Source organism: Vanessa atalanta, chromosome 7, assembly GCF_905147765.1.
Source record: "Vanessa atalanta chromosome 7, ilVanAtal1.2, whole genome shotgun sequence".
In the NCBI taxonomy this organism is placed as follows: Eukaryota; Metazoa; Arthropoda; class Insecta; order Lepidoptera; family Nymphalidae; genus Vanessa; species Vanessa atalanta.
Genome location: NC_061877.1, coordinates 625,182 through 640,431, shown reverse-complemented (window position 1 = coordinate 640,431; position 15,250 = coordinate 625,182). Strand labels below are relative to the sequence as shown.

At 31.8% G+C, this 15,250-nt stretch overlaps 1 protein-coding gene across 1 annotated transcript; it reads right to left on the bottom strand.

The window, feature by feature from the left end:
- Positions 1–1,346: 1,346 nt before the first annotated feature.
- Positions 1,347–5,567, bottom strand: LOC125065311 (peptidoglycan recognition protein-like). The gene is made up of 4 exons (XM_047672844.1): positions 5,448–5,567; positions 3,972–4,173; positions 3,035–3,153; positions 1,347–1,557 (listed from the first exon to the last, which is right to left on the bottom strand). The coding sequence occupies exons 1-4, from the start codon at positions 5,506–5,508 to the stop codon at positions 1,355–1,357; spliced, it is 585 nt and encodes a 194-aa protein (XP_047528800.1). The 5' UTR covers positions 5,509–5,567; the 3' UTR covers positions 1,347–1,354.
- Positions 5,568–15,250: the final 9,683 nt, after the last annotated feature.

The following is a 15,250-nucleotide window of genomic DNA, read 5'->3' as shown; positions in this document are numbered from 1 at the left end:
TCCTATCAACATGCTATCGTATACAATATTTTATACCGACGTATTTTATAATTAAAGTATTTTTACAGGTACAATTCTTTACAGTCAATTAAAATTTATAAATGCATGTCAACACAACCAACCACTCTTAAGGTTAAAAAACGTGTGCACGTGGCAAAAGTAAAAATTGACTCTTAAACTTTTTACGTAAAAATGCAAAATGACTTAGAAAACCGTTGCACTCAAAATCGATCTTCGAAGCATTACTTCCAACGCATCTAAAGAAGTTTCATTCCATTAAAAGTCAAGCGCAAACAAAAAGTTCAACAGATGGCGCTTGAAATAAAACCCACGTCACTTCACCGCAAATAGAACATAAAATTCCATTTAAGTTCCGTTATCACGTTATCACTTAACGTATTCTCGCTAAAGTTAAAGCAGATTGAAAAGACATATTTCTTGACTTCGTCATTTTATTTTAAATTGTTAAAACAAAGTACTTTACTTATATTGTAACAATGCTAAATTAGTATCATTATATATATCATCTTAAATGAAAAATAGATTAAACTTACAAATGTGGTTATGTTTAAACGCAAGACGTTCCCGTTTTTCAAATATTCTACTAAATCGTCTGGTGTACAATTAAGCTACCGTTCTTTTGTTACAAGTGTACTTTCGTTAACAAGTTTTAATTGTATACACTTATATGCAAAAAGTGACCCTATTAAAATTAAAAGCCATCGATTTGTTTAAGTATACAGTTTTGTATGATACAAAAACTTATTTACGACAGACTTTAGAAAGGAAATCATTATTTAATTTATATTTTGACGTATTTAATGTCTGAGCTGAGAAATTGAGAGTTGAGCCAACCCTGAGTACATTAGCTCTATCACGGAAGCTTATAACGGCATTCCACAATTGAATGCGTGAAATTTCGTGTCTGTGTTGGAGTTCACTAGTCGGGTATCAACTTGATTCCCAACGTGAACTTATACTGAAATTTAGTACAGGCTATAACAATTAAATATTTATACATTTTTTTTTCTTTTGTACAAAGTAAAATGATAAGGTGTTCCTTAATAAGGAGATAATCTTATGTACAGTAACAGATCATGGTCATCAAAACAAGGCATTTTTATAAAAGACACGGAACCAACATTTAAAAATTTCAGATCCGTTTAGGATAAGAGAAAGGAAATCAAATTTAACATCAAAGATGTGATTACACATACCGAGACAAATTAATTCTAATAAAAGTTTGTAAAGGCTTGACTCTTCGTAATTGTTCAATTAATGATTCAAATTCAATTCAATGATATGAATCTGACTGTTTTCTGGTTGAATTGAAAAAAAAGTAATTATTATGTGTTTAAGCTTTCTTTATGGATGAAACATCGTCTAAGAAATGTGGCCAAGTCCTTATTTCTCTGTAAAGTTTTCTGCCTGGACTCTCCGTCGCAATCAGTTGCTTGTGACCCACGAGATGATAATCTGGTGCCAAGTGTCCTTTTTCCACCCCACATTTGATTAATGCCTTCGCTGCCTCCAGAGCTTCAGGTTTCAGCTCGTCACCTGAAACAATAAAACAAAGGTACCCTCACAAAAAGTCGAAGCTAATTTCGATAAACGTTAAGTTATAATGTTAAAGAATATCACAACCAAATAATAATTGTGTACGTATGACCGGTGTCTACATTTAAAACTTGTTCATCGGTATCCGCCATATAAGCTTTATCTAGATCAACTATAATATACGATAATATTTTTAGTAGGGTTGCTAGCTATGTTTCTAAAAGGCTGCGTAGATATACTTGTAATATATAGTATACTTGATATACTTGTTCTAAAATGTATTTCTCTGGAGTCCAGAACCTTCTTTGCAATATTCATATTTTCCCAATTTTTTCGATCATTTCGTCCCAAACTTTCATAAAAACTTCGATGTGAGCAAGAAAATATTTTATATATGTTTACGTTTCCGAGTGTCCGTCCGTTGGTAGATATTTAACCGTAATTTTTTGCAAAAAAATTAGACTTCACCTCACGTAATTTAAAATATTTTTTTTAATTCCAAGTTTATATTTTATGGTTTGGTGAGGATTTTTTTTCGAGGTATTTTATGTTCAGTCACATGTATGAAGTCTAAAATGAACGTAAAATATAAATGGTTTATTTTATTTGATATAATGTGTAAACAAATAAAATATAACTGTTAGATTTCTGCACTCTTTCTCTTGTAAACTTTAAGTATTCCTCTGGACGCGTAAAATGCTTGAAAACGAATTTTCTCTTAAATATACATACGTTATATTTATGAACGTAAGGTTGTTTATAATTTATCTTACAACGCATGTCTCAGATTTTAATATTCTGACATCGATGTGAATAAAATTGACAGAATGTTCTCGATTTGTATTCGACGCCCGAAATCATCGTGCCCAAAAAATATTCCAGATTGAAATTCTGTTTTGCTCTTTTCCTCCTAACCCTCATTAATATTTTACAACTAAATGATCTGTACGCCGTCATAATATTGTTATTATTGTATATTCTGGTTTCACTCGAGTTTTGTAACGAGAAAAGACTAAATTTCAATATACAACGGAGACGAGAAATCGTATTATTTAAGAGCACTTTTTATAAAAAAACGTTACTGAAACGAGACAGAACTATATAATAATACTTTTTAAAAATATTATTGATCACATTTATGGTATTTGTTTCGGAATCGCGTGGAGAGAGACTATGGGAAGCTCGCTCCTCAGGAGGTGCAAAAGTAATCTCGCGACCCGCAAGACCTCCTCCCTGCATCAGCGCCACGGTGTCGTCTTCTTGATATCAATTATCCTTGGTAATACGTTTGCTGGGTTTATTTCCCACCCCCTTCCTCGTCATTACTTAAACTATTACCTCATGATTAACTTACTAAGTACTGATGAAAATGTGGACGACCATCCAAAAAATATCTCCAAGTCGTTGGATCTTTTGATCGTTAATTGTGTGAAGGTGGCGAAACCACGGATATACTGATAAAATAAATTATACTTACTATTATAATTTCCAATGAACGATATTCCGATAGATTTACTATTATATCCATAAGTATGAGCCCCGACGTGTAACCAGCCGGTACCCTCGTAGATTTTTCCGTTACCACCAATCAGGAAACTAAATAAACAGAATATATTAATCAAAATTATCAAAAATGTACTCATAATCACACCAAGTAGCTGTTGATACGAATATTATAATTATTATTCACGTATCTAAACTACATTAATAACTTACTTGGTGGTAAAGCTTTATGCAACCCCACCTGGGTAGGTACCACCCACTAATCAGATATTCTACCGCCAAACAGCAGTACTCAGTATTGTTGTGTTCCGATTGGAAGTGTAAGTGAGCCAGTGGAACTACAGGCACAAGGGACATAACATCTTAGTTCTCAAGGTTGGTGGCGCATTGGCGATAAAAGGAATGGTTTATATTTCTTACGGTGCCATTGTCTATAGGCAGTGGTGACTACTTACTATCAAGTGACCCATGGCTTAAAGCCATTAAAAAACATTGATACTAATATAATGAAGCTGAAGAGTTTGTTTGAACGCGCTAATCTTGGGATCCATCAGTGCTATTTGAGAAAAAAATTACGATGGATAGTCTATAAAAAGAATATGAATCAGTTTACTAGGTGGTAGAGTTTTTGAAATCTGGGTAGGTGGTTCCCATACATCATATATTCCTCCGCCAAACTGCAATACGTAGTATTGTTGTGTTCCGGTTTGAAAGTTAGTGAGCCAGTGTAACTACAGACATTAGAGACATAACATCTTGGCTACCAGCTTTGGTAGCACATTTAATATGTAAAGATTGGTTGATATTTCGTACATCGTCAATGTATATTTGCCTTCACGTCACGTTTCATCGGTGACACGTAAACATACACCCTATACGACAAGCAAAACCACAAAATAAAATATACGTACGACATTCCTATATCCCAAAAGTTATTTTGATCCATGAGCTGGCTTTGAATATTTCGCACAATATCCTCACATGCCGCATCAGTGTTGCATGTTGGAGTGACGGTGTGCTGAATTATTACCAAGCTGACTGGTCGGGGTAAGTATTGCACGTGTAAAGGATTCAGTCCATCCCACTCTTTCTTAGTGACAACGCGAGGACAGGCTGGAAAGGAGAAAAATAAACAACAGTCAGTCTGCATGCAAATCTGCAAAAACCTGTCTTTGGTAAAGATAGCTTTTAAAGATTCTGATGTACACTACATACATACAAAAAGTCTTACTGTACAATAATCTAACACATGTTAAAGACGGCTATATCTTTTGTCCCATTAAATTAGTTACGATAAATTTTTAACAAAAAAATGACCAACATCTATTACTCCATATTTAAATGGACCAAACGGAAAGTATCCCAAACAAAAACGAATTTTCCAAATTGGTTCATAAAAGACGGCGCTTTGAAGTAAAAATACAAAAGAATTGATAACCTCCTTCGTTTTTTGAAGTTGAGTAAAAATGTGTTCATTGTGAATTCAATGTTCCTTACGGAAAATATCCTTTTAATTTTTATTTCTTCCTGCCCTTATGCCTATTTTATTTGTAGTCGGCGCAGCATGTCTTCTTCAATACTTCTCCGTCTAACGTCATCTCACAAACATTAATCAAATGAAATGTTTTTATTCAAGTAAACTTTACAGAATAATATGATTGAATTAGACATCAAGCCCACCAAATATTATTATCATTATAAACCGACTTTATAAAAGAAGGAGGTTCTCGATTTGAATGTTTACATATATCAAATATGTACGTTCGAGTATACCGTCTTCACATATACATATACCATTTTTTTATGTAAATGATTTGTATTCGAAAATGGTCCCATTTAAATTTCGTAAAGATGTAACGATGAGTTTCGGAGAAAGATAACGGAACTCTTCAATAATTACCATCAAAACAACCGCGATTTCTACTACATATATCTTATTGAAATTGTTCAAAATAACTTTCAAAAATCTATTTCATATCTTGTGCAAACATATTAATAAAAAACAAAATTACAATCTACGAAACCATACATAAATTATTAGAAGATAAATTAAATTAAAATAAATGAAGTTGATTAAATTCTGATTGGATATTAAAATTAAAAACTTAGATGGTCTCATGAATATTCCACGATTAATGGTAAATATTCTAGCAACATTATCCCGTTGAATTGCAAGTCTGATTCCCTGGGAGGACATGGACCATTACGTCAGTGGAGCCATTAAGAGGGGATATTATATCTTTTAAATAACATTATAATAAGTAGTGACTAAAATTATTCGTTTACAATGTTTTGCAAATTAAATTTGATAATCATTTTTGATAATATCGATTTAGTGTGTCTTGGAGTTTTCTTAAATAGTGTATGTTTTGATTTAAAATACATACCAGCATCCACCGAATTTAATTGTATCAGAATACTAACAAAAACACTGCATATAAAAATCATTTTGCACCGACTTGTCCAAACTCAGATACAAGACTGATCAGTGTTTTGCACTATGTTATTGACCTTTATAATATTATCGGTTGCGTGAAACATTTATAAATCCTCATTACGTCCCTTTCTGATGGTATAGAAGAAATAGAGATGGGAAGATAAGTTAGTGACGATCACACTGATTCATAGAAACCTTACTTTACGAACTAATTCTGCGTGTACTGCATTTGATTGACATTTTTTTATTATTCCCTGTTAATTTGGTATAAAAGATATAATTTGTATTGATAACGATTGTTTGTTAAAATATATTTAATTATTTATGTAATTAGTGATCTCGCTACTGTTAATTGTTTCAATTTTACTGCTACGAACTTAAATTAAAATTCTATGAAAATGCATCCAATAATGATCCTTAGATACTTCAAACTATACGAATGCACCGTTGAGATTGCTGTAACGCAGCTGTATCTCTTGAGTCGCTTATAATTTAATTAAACACACAGACCGCTCGTATAATTTTTACAATTAAAAAAGTTTCCTTAGATTCAGAAAATTACAAGTAAGTACTTTATCTCATTAACATATTAATTTAAGTCACATCGACTTCATAAATTCGACTTTTTAATATTCATACATTTTTTACGTGTTCTCGGAATGATTAACTAGGGAACCCCCTTTTTCTTAACATACATGTGTGTAAAGTAAATCATCGTAATAACATTGATAAACGTTCACCTTGAGACCACAGATAATAAATACTAGTTACTAAATTATAAGTTGAAATATTTATTTAATTAAGTTGTATGCCTAAGATCATTCGCGTTCGTAACGTTATACTCTAACTGCCTATCAGGCGATCGAACATAAAAAAAAAATTAAGAGGAATCGTACTTCTTGAGTACTACAACAATATTATGTATATTCATAGTAACATTGATTACTTAAATAAAATCAGTGATAATCAGGGATAAGCTTATAACGCCGACTCCACAAAGTCAAAAAATCATTCTTGGCAAGGTATCTATAATAAAATTCCGCAGACATTTTTTTCTTTACCGTTTCATAAATTCAAATCACTTGTAAAAAATACATTGGTAAAGAAGGCATATTCTTCGATACAAGATTATACAGATGATAAAAAAGCGTGGAGTTAAAACTTGTTGACTTCCAGGATTTATTACATTTATTTATCAGTATTTAACTAACATGACTGTATTTTTAGATGTTGAAAAAGAGTAACTACTGAGCTTATTGCCGGTTCTTCTCGGTAGAACCTACATTCCGAACCGGTGGTAGCTTGACTTAACTTATAGTTTGTTAAATGATGATTCAAAAGTGCTCGTAAAAGCCTACTTGAATAAAGCTTATTTTGATTTTGATCTATAATCTGTCGTAACTATATGATTTCTAGACACGCGGTAGCGTGTCAGCCAAGTTCTAGTAACAGAACTGGCTAGTAGCACCGTGTGTAATATTACACGAACCATTTGGAGCCACTTTTGACCTCCTCATAACTCAAAAACTATTTGACATAGATGTGTCAAATTTGGCTCATATATTAAGACTCGCGAGATACATATGTGTTCCAAATTTCATAAACGCATCTCAAATGGTTATTTAGATATTAACGTCTAAAAATCGTCATTTTTATCACTGACTGACCTATAGATCAAAACTATATCCTACTTCCAGGTGACCTAGAAAGTTCAAATTTGGCATGCAGGTAGATAATTAGGCCAATATAAAGGAAAAAATCTGAAACTGGTAATTTTTTATCATTTTATTATAATTTTTCATTTTATTGGGTCTATAGGAACACTTATATACTTAGTTCCTGTAATAACTGTAATAATAAAAAAATGATGTAAGAACCAGCAATCAAAACTTATGACAGCCGGTCTTCAAGTGGATTTTAAGGTCTTCACGTGAATATATAACAAGTTGAATACCACCCTTAAGTTTTTTAAATCCAAATATTTCCGTTTTAGTACTTATGAGTATAGCCGACTTTCGTATTTATTACGTTATTAACTAGCATTTAGCGCACATCAATGGTGCCAAATAATTATACTTAAAAAAATAATAATAATAGGCATTTCGGTACACGGCGCGCGACGCGACGCCGGAGCAGCGGGTTAGGAGCGTTGCGATTAAACCTTAACGCGGATTTGTCTGAGCGAGTGGCAACCGCGCTCATAAGAATTATTTCAATATCTTCCGATGGAAACTGCCTAGTCTATTCGACTGCATATTTTTTGTTTGAGTATACTAGTATACAACAATAAAAAAGGTTTCGTGAGATTGTAGTAGAGTATGTATATCGTAACTGGAATGATTTAAGTTTGTACTCTAGTGCTACAAACGGGGATCCTTATTGCTTGGAAGAACAGTATCGAGCAAGCATGCTGATGTCAGCAAAGGACTGATGAATGGGTCCAATGGAAAAATAGAGAAGGTACATTGGGGACGTCGATAACAGCAATAGCGCACGTAAAATAACAATTCAATTTAAACATAATTTAATTTGCGAACTAGAAGTCAAAACCAAGTTACAGATATTAAGTAATGTACATATATGTTCAAAGGAAATAATTCTCTATTTGCTTAGCATATTCTACTATTATACACAAATTACAAGGCCTTCGCCTTGACGGTGCTCTTTTCGACATAGGCTCCTCTATATTAAGTAAAGAGCAGGCTTACGTTGGCCTCTCTAGAGTTAAAACCTCAGATGGAGTACATCTTATCAATTTAGGTCCAATTCAAATCAAGACACAAGAGAGCTCTATTGTAGAGTACAACCGTCTGCGCACGTTATACCACCCCTACTTGGCCAAATTAAGTATAAACAGAAAACGCGTAAAAAAAAATCCGGACACTGAATGGGCAATTCACTCGAACATTTCAGAGGTACATACAAGAAAAATAAGAACGTATAAAAAAAAAGACAATTATACCCCGTAAACGTAGAAAAATAGAATAGCTTAACAAAAACCATTTGGTATTAATTTTGTTATTAATAAGTACCTATTAATAATTTATATACAAAAAGTAGTGATATCCCATCAAAAACATAAATGTAAAATTGAGAGCCAAGTTAAATATTATGATATATACCTTGGTTGTTGACTTCAACGACAAAAGAAGTGAGATCTAAATTTTTGCCAAGTTAAATAGCCCTTCTGAAATTTATTTATAACTACATAAAATAGCATTTCTTCTTATAACTTGGGATAATATATTGTTGCCTAAGGTCTGACTTGGCTAGTTCTTATATGTTTATAAACACAACTTGTAGTTTGTGTTTAGAATAACAAATTATAACTCAGAACATCTAAGAAGAATGGAGGACAGCTCAGTATTGCTTAGTTAGTACATACGTACATTAAGAGCTGCGATGGTCCAGTCACTAGAAAACATTAATCTTAACCAGATATTGCGAGTTCATATCTAGACAAGTACCATTGAATATTTGCGTGCTTAATTTGTGTTTATAATTCATTTGTAAAGGCTTAGAACTTACGAAGGCTATAATATAATTCTTATATGAGAACTAGCCAAGTCAGACCTTCGGCAACAATATATTATCCCAAGTTATAAGAAGAAATGCTATTTTATGTAGTTATAAATAAATTTCAGAAGGGCTATTTAACTTGGCAAAAATTTAGATCTCACTTCTTTTGTCGTTGAAGTCAACAACCAAGGTATATATCATAATATTTAACTTGGCTCTCAATTTTACATTTATGTTTTTGATGGGATTATAGATTAACTTGAAAAAGGTGAAGTAAGATCTTCTCTCCTTTATAGAATTAACTTGTACTTATAGTGAAATAAGTTTAATTAATTACTACTGTTTTAGTAAAAAAGCTATATTCTAATATTTATTAAGTATATTTAACTTAAATTAAGTAGACTTATTGTTTAGTTCAACATACTATTATTAAAAACTAAATAAACAGTTATAAAAATAAAATTTATAACTTCGTCATTCTATGCAATTACCCAATAAATCTTAATTAATTCTTGTATTAAGATTGTATTAGTATTTATTTCACTAACACTTAGATAACACTCTCCATATAATTATAACCGTATCGTCGGTATATTATATATTTCTTAATAGATAAGTTTGAACTGTTTGTATCGCAAACGAATAGCGCTATATTATAATGAGAAATTAAATTGATCTATTTCAATTATTTGTACGAACTTTATGTATTTAAACTAGCTGTATTATATTTTTCACTTGCAATGTTCCGAGGAATTGTTTGCATTAATCTCAGTTGCTGAATTTCACCATGGGACATAGCGTCAGAATTTCAAGTTTCACCAGCTACACCTAGATATCCGAAAATCCACAATAATGCAACTGCCTCACACCACTGGGGTACTAACTTTCGCCAGCGGTTTCTCCGAACCGATACGCCTTCAAGAAGAGAGCGTACATATCCTGCTAGCACATCGGTGTTGCAGATATCCATGAGCGGTGTCATCCATCAATGAATTCTCCTGTTCGTTTGCCACCTAGACAATAAAAAAGAAAAATATAATATATACATTTATGGGTGTTTTTGATTGTAGTGTTGTTAATACTTCTCTTATATTATCAATAATTCTTTAAATACGTAAATATTAGGATAGTAACAAAAATACTTAAAACTCACTTAAAAGTCAAATTTAATATTCTGTATATACGATAAATACTTAAAGTTTAACTTTGAATTTATCTTTAGACTTGGGTTCGTTTTTCTTGTAATAATTATCTAGAGTAGGTACTCTTTAAGATTAATTTAAGCGAGATTATTAATTGAATTGATATTAATAATTATTTAGTATCTAAAAGTACTAATAGAAATCTATATAAATAAATATAAGCCTTTTTAAAATTACCAAACTAAAAATTATCGTTGTTTTATTTTTGTTTGACTGCATATTTGTCTAAGGTAACTTTAATACGTCACGGTTATATGTTAAAACGATAGAACCGAAGACGATGCGTAAGAAGCGTAATGTACCCGTAAAGACGGAGGGGGTACTGTTGGTTTTTTAGAGAATAAACCCGTGCAGTTGGCGCAGTTGAGCCCCCACATACCACTACATGTGAGGGAAACGCGGACATGTGTTATTTCAACGAAATTAAATCTTAATAATTAAATTATTATTATAACGATACCATAGAATTCCTTTTTTTCTTAAATCATAAAAAAACTGGCTTTAAATATAATTCCTTTCCTTATAATACGACAGACAGCGATATATTTCAAACACACGGGTTAGGATTTTCCATAGGAAATATCTGAAGAATCTGAGTTTTAAGACACCTGCTTCGATTTTTCCCTATTAACCATTTGTATTGGTGCAAAGTTACTTTCGCATTAGGAAATACACTATAAGGATCCCACATTTTCATGTCAATTGTTCATCAACTCCTTGGGGGATAAATTTTCAAAAATGCTGACATAACAGACTATTTTATGCAACGAAACTAAACCAATTTCCATATTTGTAGCTAAAAAAATAACAATTTCCATGGTAACATTTATCCCATTTTTGATTCTGCTCTAGTGTTGCATATCGATAGTCCTCTATCGATATACTATCGATAGACTATCGAAAGTTAAGGTGTTAGCGATAGTATCGATAATCTATCGATAGTATTGTCACGTGTCAATACTATCGATAGTATCGATAACTCCCCATGAGCAATATTATCGATAGTATTACAAATACCATTACTTTTAATCTATCGATAGTACAAAACTATCGATAATACCAATAGTATCGCTGCTACCAATAGTATTGCTTACTGAGAGATAGCGATACTATCGATAGTAAAGATAATATTGATCAAAACGCTACTATCGATAGTACTATCGATATCCTGAATAGTTTTTGAGGTTAACTATCGATAGTTCTGCAACGCTGTTCTGCTCCATATGCATCCAGACTTAACGATAAACGCAGTACATATTAAGTCTAAATGTATGCGTCTGTTAAATTATAATAGCAAAACTGCATCAAATATAATAAGAGATAAAATAAGAAAAGGCGCTTGCTCGAAAAAAAACATTCTTAACATTTATAAACTACACTTTTTATTTTCCGTATACAATTATAAATTAACCTAAGCTTAATTTACAATTTAATATTAACTAGTCGCCGCTCTTTTGCGCGGCTTTGCTTGCATTTGTCGTCAAGTTTCAGTTATAAAGAACGTAGCCTATTACCTTGATTCATTCAATAAAAACAAATTTTATGTAGTCTAACTCCTATGTTAACCGTGAAAGAGTAACAATAATACAGACAGATGCGCAGACAGAGCATATACAATATAAATATCATATGTATATCAGGTTATGTAATATAAATTAATACTAAGAAATTATTGTGTCTGAATTAGGCAGCATTTACTATATAAAGTAATCTAAAAGTATGACAGTCCAATTAACTAGACGTTACGAAATTATTTAAATTTAAATTAGACTGTCGGGTACTTTATTAGTCTAACCAGTAATTACAGAAACAAGGGACATAACATTTTAGTTTCCATGATATAATATACTATCCATATAAGTATTAATAATGAATTGAGTTAACATTTTTTTTTAGTGACAATGACCATCAGAGGTCATCACATAATATATATAACAGGTGACAAATATAATTGGTAAAATATTTTAGGCCATTACTTAAAAATTCATTATTAATAACCAAATAAGTTTTAAATCGGTTATTTAAACCTTAACATACTAATTATATTATTAACATACAATAGGTGATTATACAACCGTTTTAAATATTCACCTTTGATCTTAGAAACACAAAACTGACGTTATCTTAATAAATTATAATATTATTTAAATATAATTTCGTACACAACTTTCTTGAAGAGAAGATTTTATGTAACGCTGATACGTACAGAAATTCACGCCGGAGGCCATGGTAGAAGAACGTGCATTAGTGGAAGGTAAATGTGGATCGTAGCTGAAGATTGCAGTAACACTCCAACATCGCCGAATTCACATGATATGTTTAACTAGTGTTCATTGGTACTAGGGGGAAATATCGTGAGGAAACATATGTAGGACATCATTATTTGGTAACATACATGCAATTTAATCTCTCAAGTACCCCCTTGAATGTTTTGAAATAATTAATTTTATATTCTTTCTCTAGTGACATTTAGCACGGTAAGTTACGAAATGCAGTAACTACATATTGCATGTCAGAGATCTATATCTGTTAATAGTATAAACACACAGTTGCTGTTCCCTTGTTTCGTTTGTTCTCCGTCTGTATGTCTGTTACGTCTTTTTAACTAGTTAACAGATACTTATACGGTTTTCACAATGACTAGGAACTCTAGGAAGAGCGAGAGTAAATATTTTGTACAAAAATTCTAAACTATTGCGATATTTTGTGAATAAAACTATTTTTGTACGCTGCGTAATCATTAAGAGAGATCAAAACAATGTTCTAGAAAATTCTTAGCAAAGTCTTAACAAGACCCGTAGACAAGTCTGCAATAGTATATGTCGCTCTTCAAAAATGCCCTCACAATAACAATTTATATATCCCAATCAATTACTAATCGGGATATGGGAGGTCGGATAACTGTAGCATGGATGGCTTAAGTACATAAAATGTTGACTTTAGCAGTTGATATTACCCACATTTGAATCGATAAGCCGTAAATAAATCACTACATAGTATATATACCACTATATATACAAAATCGCATCTCATTGTCTGTCTATTATTATATATGCTTAGATCTTTAAAACTAGTGTGATTCAAGAGGAAGGCTTATATGTATAATACATGCAAAACATAGTAAAGCAACACTGATAATTTTAGAGGTTTCTAATGTGATGACGTAAATAAACACATTTTTTGCGCTTACATTGCTAACGCTGGCTGGACTTTACGAGATAGATCAAAATTATGTGCTAATGTATTGTACACTTTAAAAAAGGTCGACAAAAACTCCGCGATGTTATATGTATCTCCTAGGGTTAACCCACAATAACCATTTTTTATCCTTTACTTTGGACGAGCAGTAATGGGTTACTTACGAAGCGATTTCAAGCAGTAAAGCATTAATCCATATCCAATTAAGTACCTTAAATACATTGTGCATTAAATATAAATCAATCTGACCTTGAACTGACTGAAAAATCTGTGAATGTTGTATATAAAGACATTCTGTAGTAAATTTAGTATCAGCATTGCACCCGTGCGAAGCCGGGCAGGTCGCTAGTTTATTAATAAATTGCACCTGTGTCGCTAGTGGAATATAATGTGCAATATTATTTAACGCAGAGTGTCGTGTATAAAGAGCTTGAATTTTACATACGAATTTATTTTAATTATACTTTTGCTTCGACGGAACTGAGATGAATTTTGTCTGAAAGAGACAAGGTTATTTTTCATTAACGTATCATAAACGTATATCACGTTACAGTTTTATCAAGGTAACAAGTTAACAAGGTAACAAGTAATCGTATATTATAAAATGCAAGCCCATCTGGGTAGGTAACACCCACTCACCACATATTCCAGACAGATATACTTAATATTTTTGTTGTCGGTTTTGAAGGGTGAATGAACCAGTATAACAGTACTAAAGCACATAACGTCTTTCTCGTAGTTCCTAAAGACATTGTTCCACTGGCGACGTAAAATATGGTTAATATTTCATACAGTACCAATTCTATTCACGGTGGTAACCACTTACCATTTACCAGGCCCATTGGCCAGTCAGCCTACCTGTTTTAAATAAACTAAAAAAGTACGTAACCATTATTCTTATAATATAATAAAATTATACGACTCCTTATTCAATTCGCCGAGATTAAGTTCTATTTCGTTTTAAATATGACAATACTTACCAGAAGTTACAATTGAAAAGTGGGAGATACCCCCCCCCCCTCGATGACTCTTCAGTACGCCTTAAAGATTATTTTTAAATCACGCAAATTTGCTACCGCCAGAAATATTACAATAGGTAATTATTTGATTTGTGAAATGTACTTAAAATGTATTACCATAAGGTTTGTTTTCTTAAAGCGATCCATATTTTAGATTACTTCGGATGCTTAGAACCAACTGGTGCTTTGCTTGTTACCATTTTAATGACGATTTGAATGAACTCATTTACTTGACGACATCCGTGCTCTGATATATTTGGGTAATATTGATGTTATAAATATTTACAAGACTTTAAATGTATGAATATTTTTCATTTCACTTTAGATTTTTCCATGTTATCAGAAATCCTAATTGTTACTTTATATATTACAATGATTACGCCTGGACAACCTTACAGAGATTTTCTTTCGTAGGATAAGACGACGCTTATTGTCATTTGAAACGCCAACATTAGAAATCATATCTCTAGATTATCATATGAGATAACATATATTTGTATGATGGTGATAATCATTTATTCAAAGAACCGCTTTGAGGGATTCCCAAATACATATCTACTCGAATGAATATTTATTGCTCTATATATCATAAAAAAAAAAACAAATTAGCACGTATATTAAAATTAGATTTATTTAAAACCAACAATAAATAATAAACTAACTAAAGCTAATTATTATTCATTAATTTTCAATAAGTTAGTTCTTAAAAATATATTTGGTACAGCCATTGATGAAGTAAAGGTACAACTATGAAATATTTCAAACAGATTAAGCATAACATGATCAACAGAACTGGTAGTCACCAAATTTAAGAC

What these genes read in the sequence shown, in the direction of transcription:
- LOC125065311 (XM_047672844.1), bottom strand. Translation starts at nt 5,508, where the DNA reads ATGATTTTTATATGCAGTGTTTTTGTTAGTATTCTGATACAATTAAAT. An exon ending in ATTAAATTCGGTGGATGCTG is followed by an intron (nt 4,174 to 5,447) that starts GTATGTATTTTA and finishes TCTCCTTTCCAG; the next exon opens with CCTGTCCTCGCGTTGTCACT. An exon ending in GTTCATTGGAAATTATAATA is followed by an intron (nt 1,558 to 3,034) that starts GTAAGTATAATT and finishes TTATTGTTTCAG; the next exon opens with GTGACGAGCTGAAACCTGAA.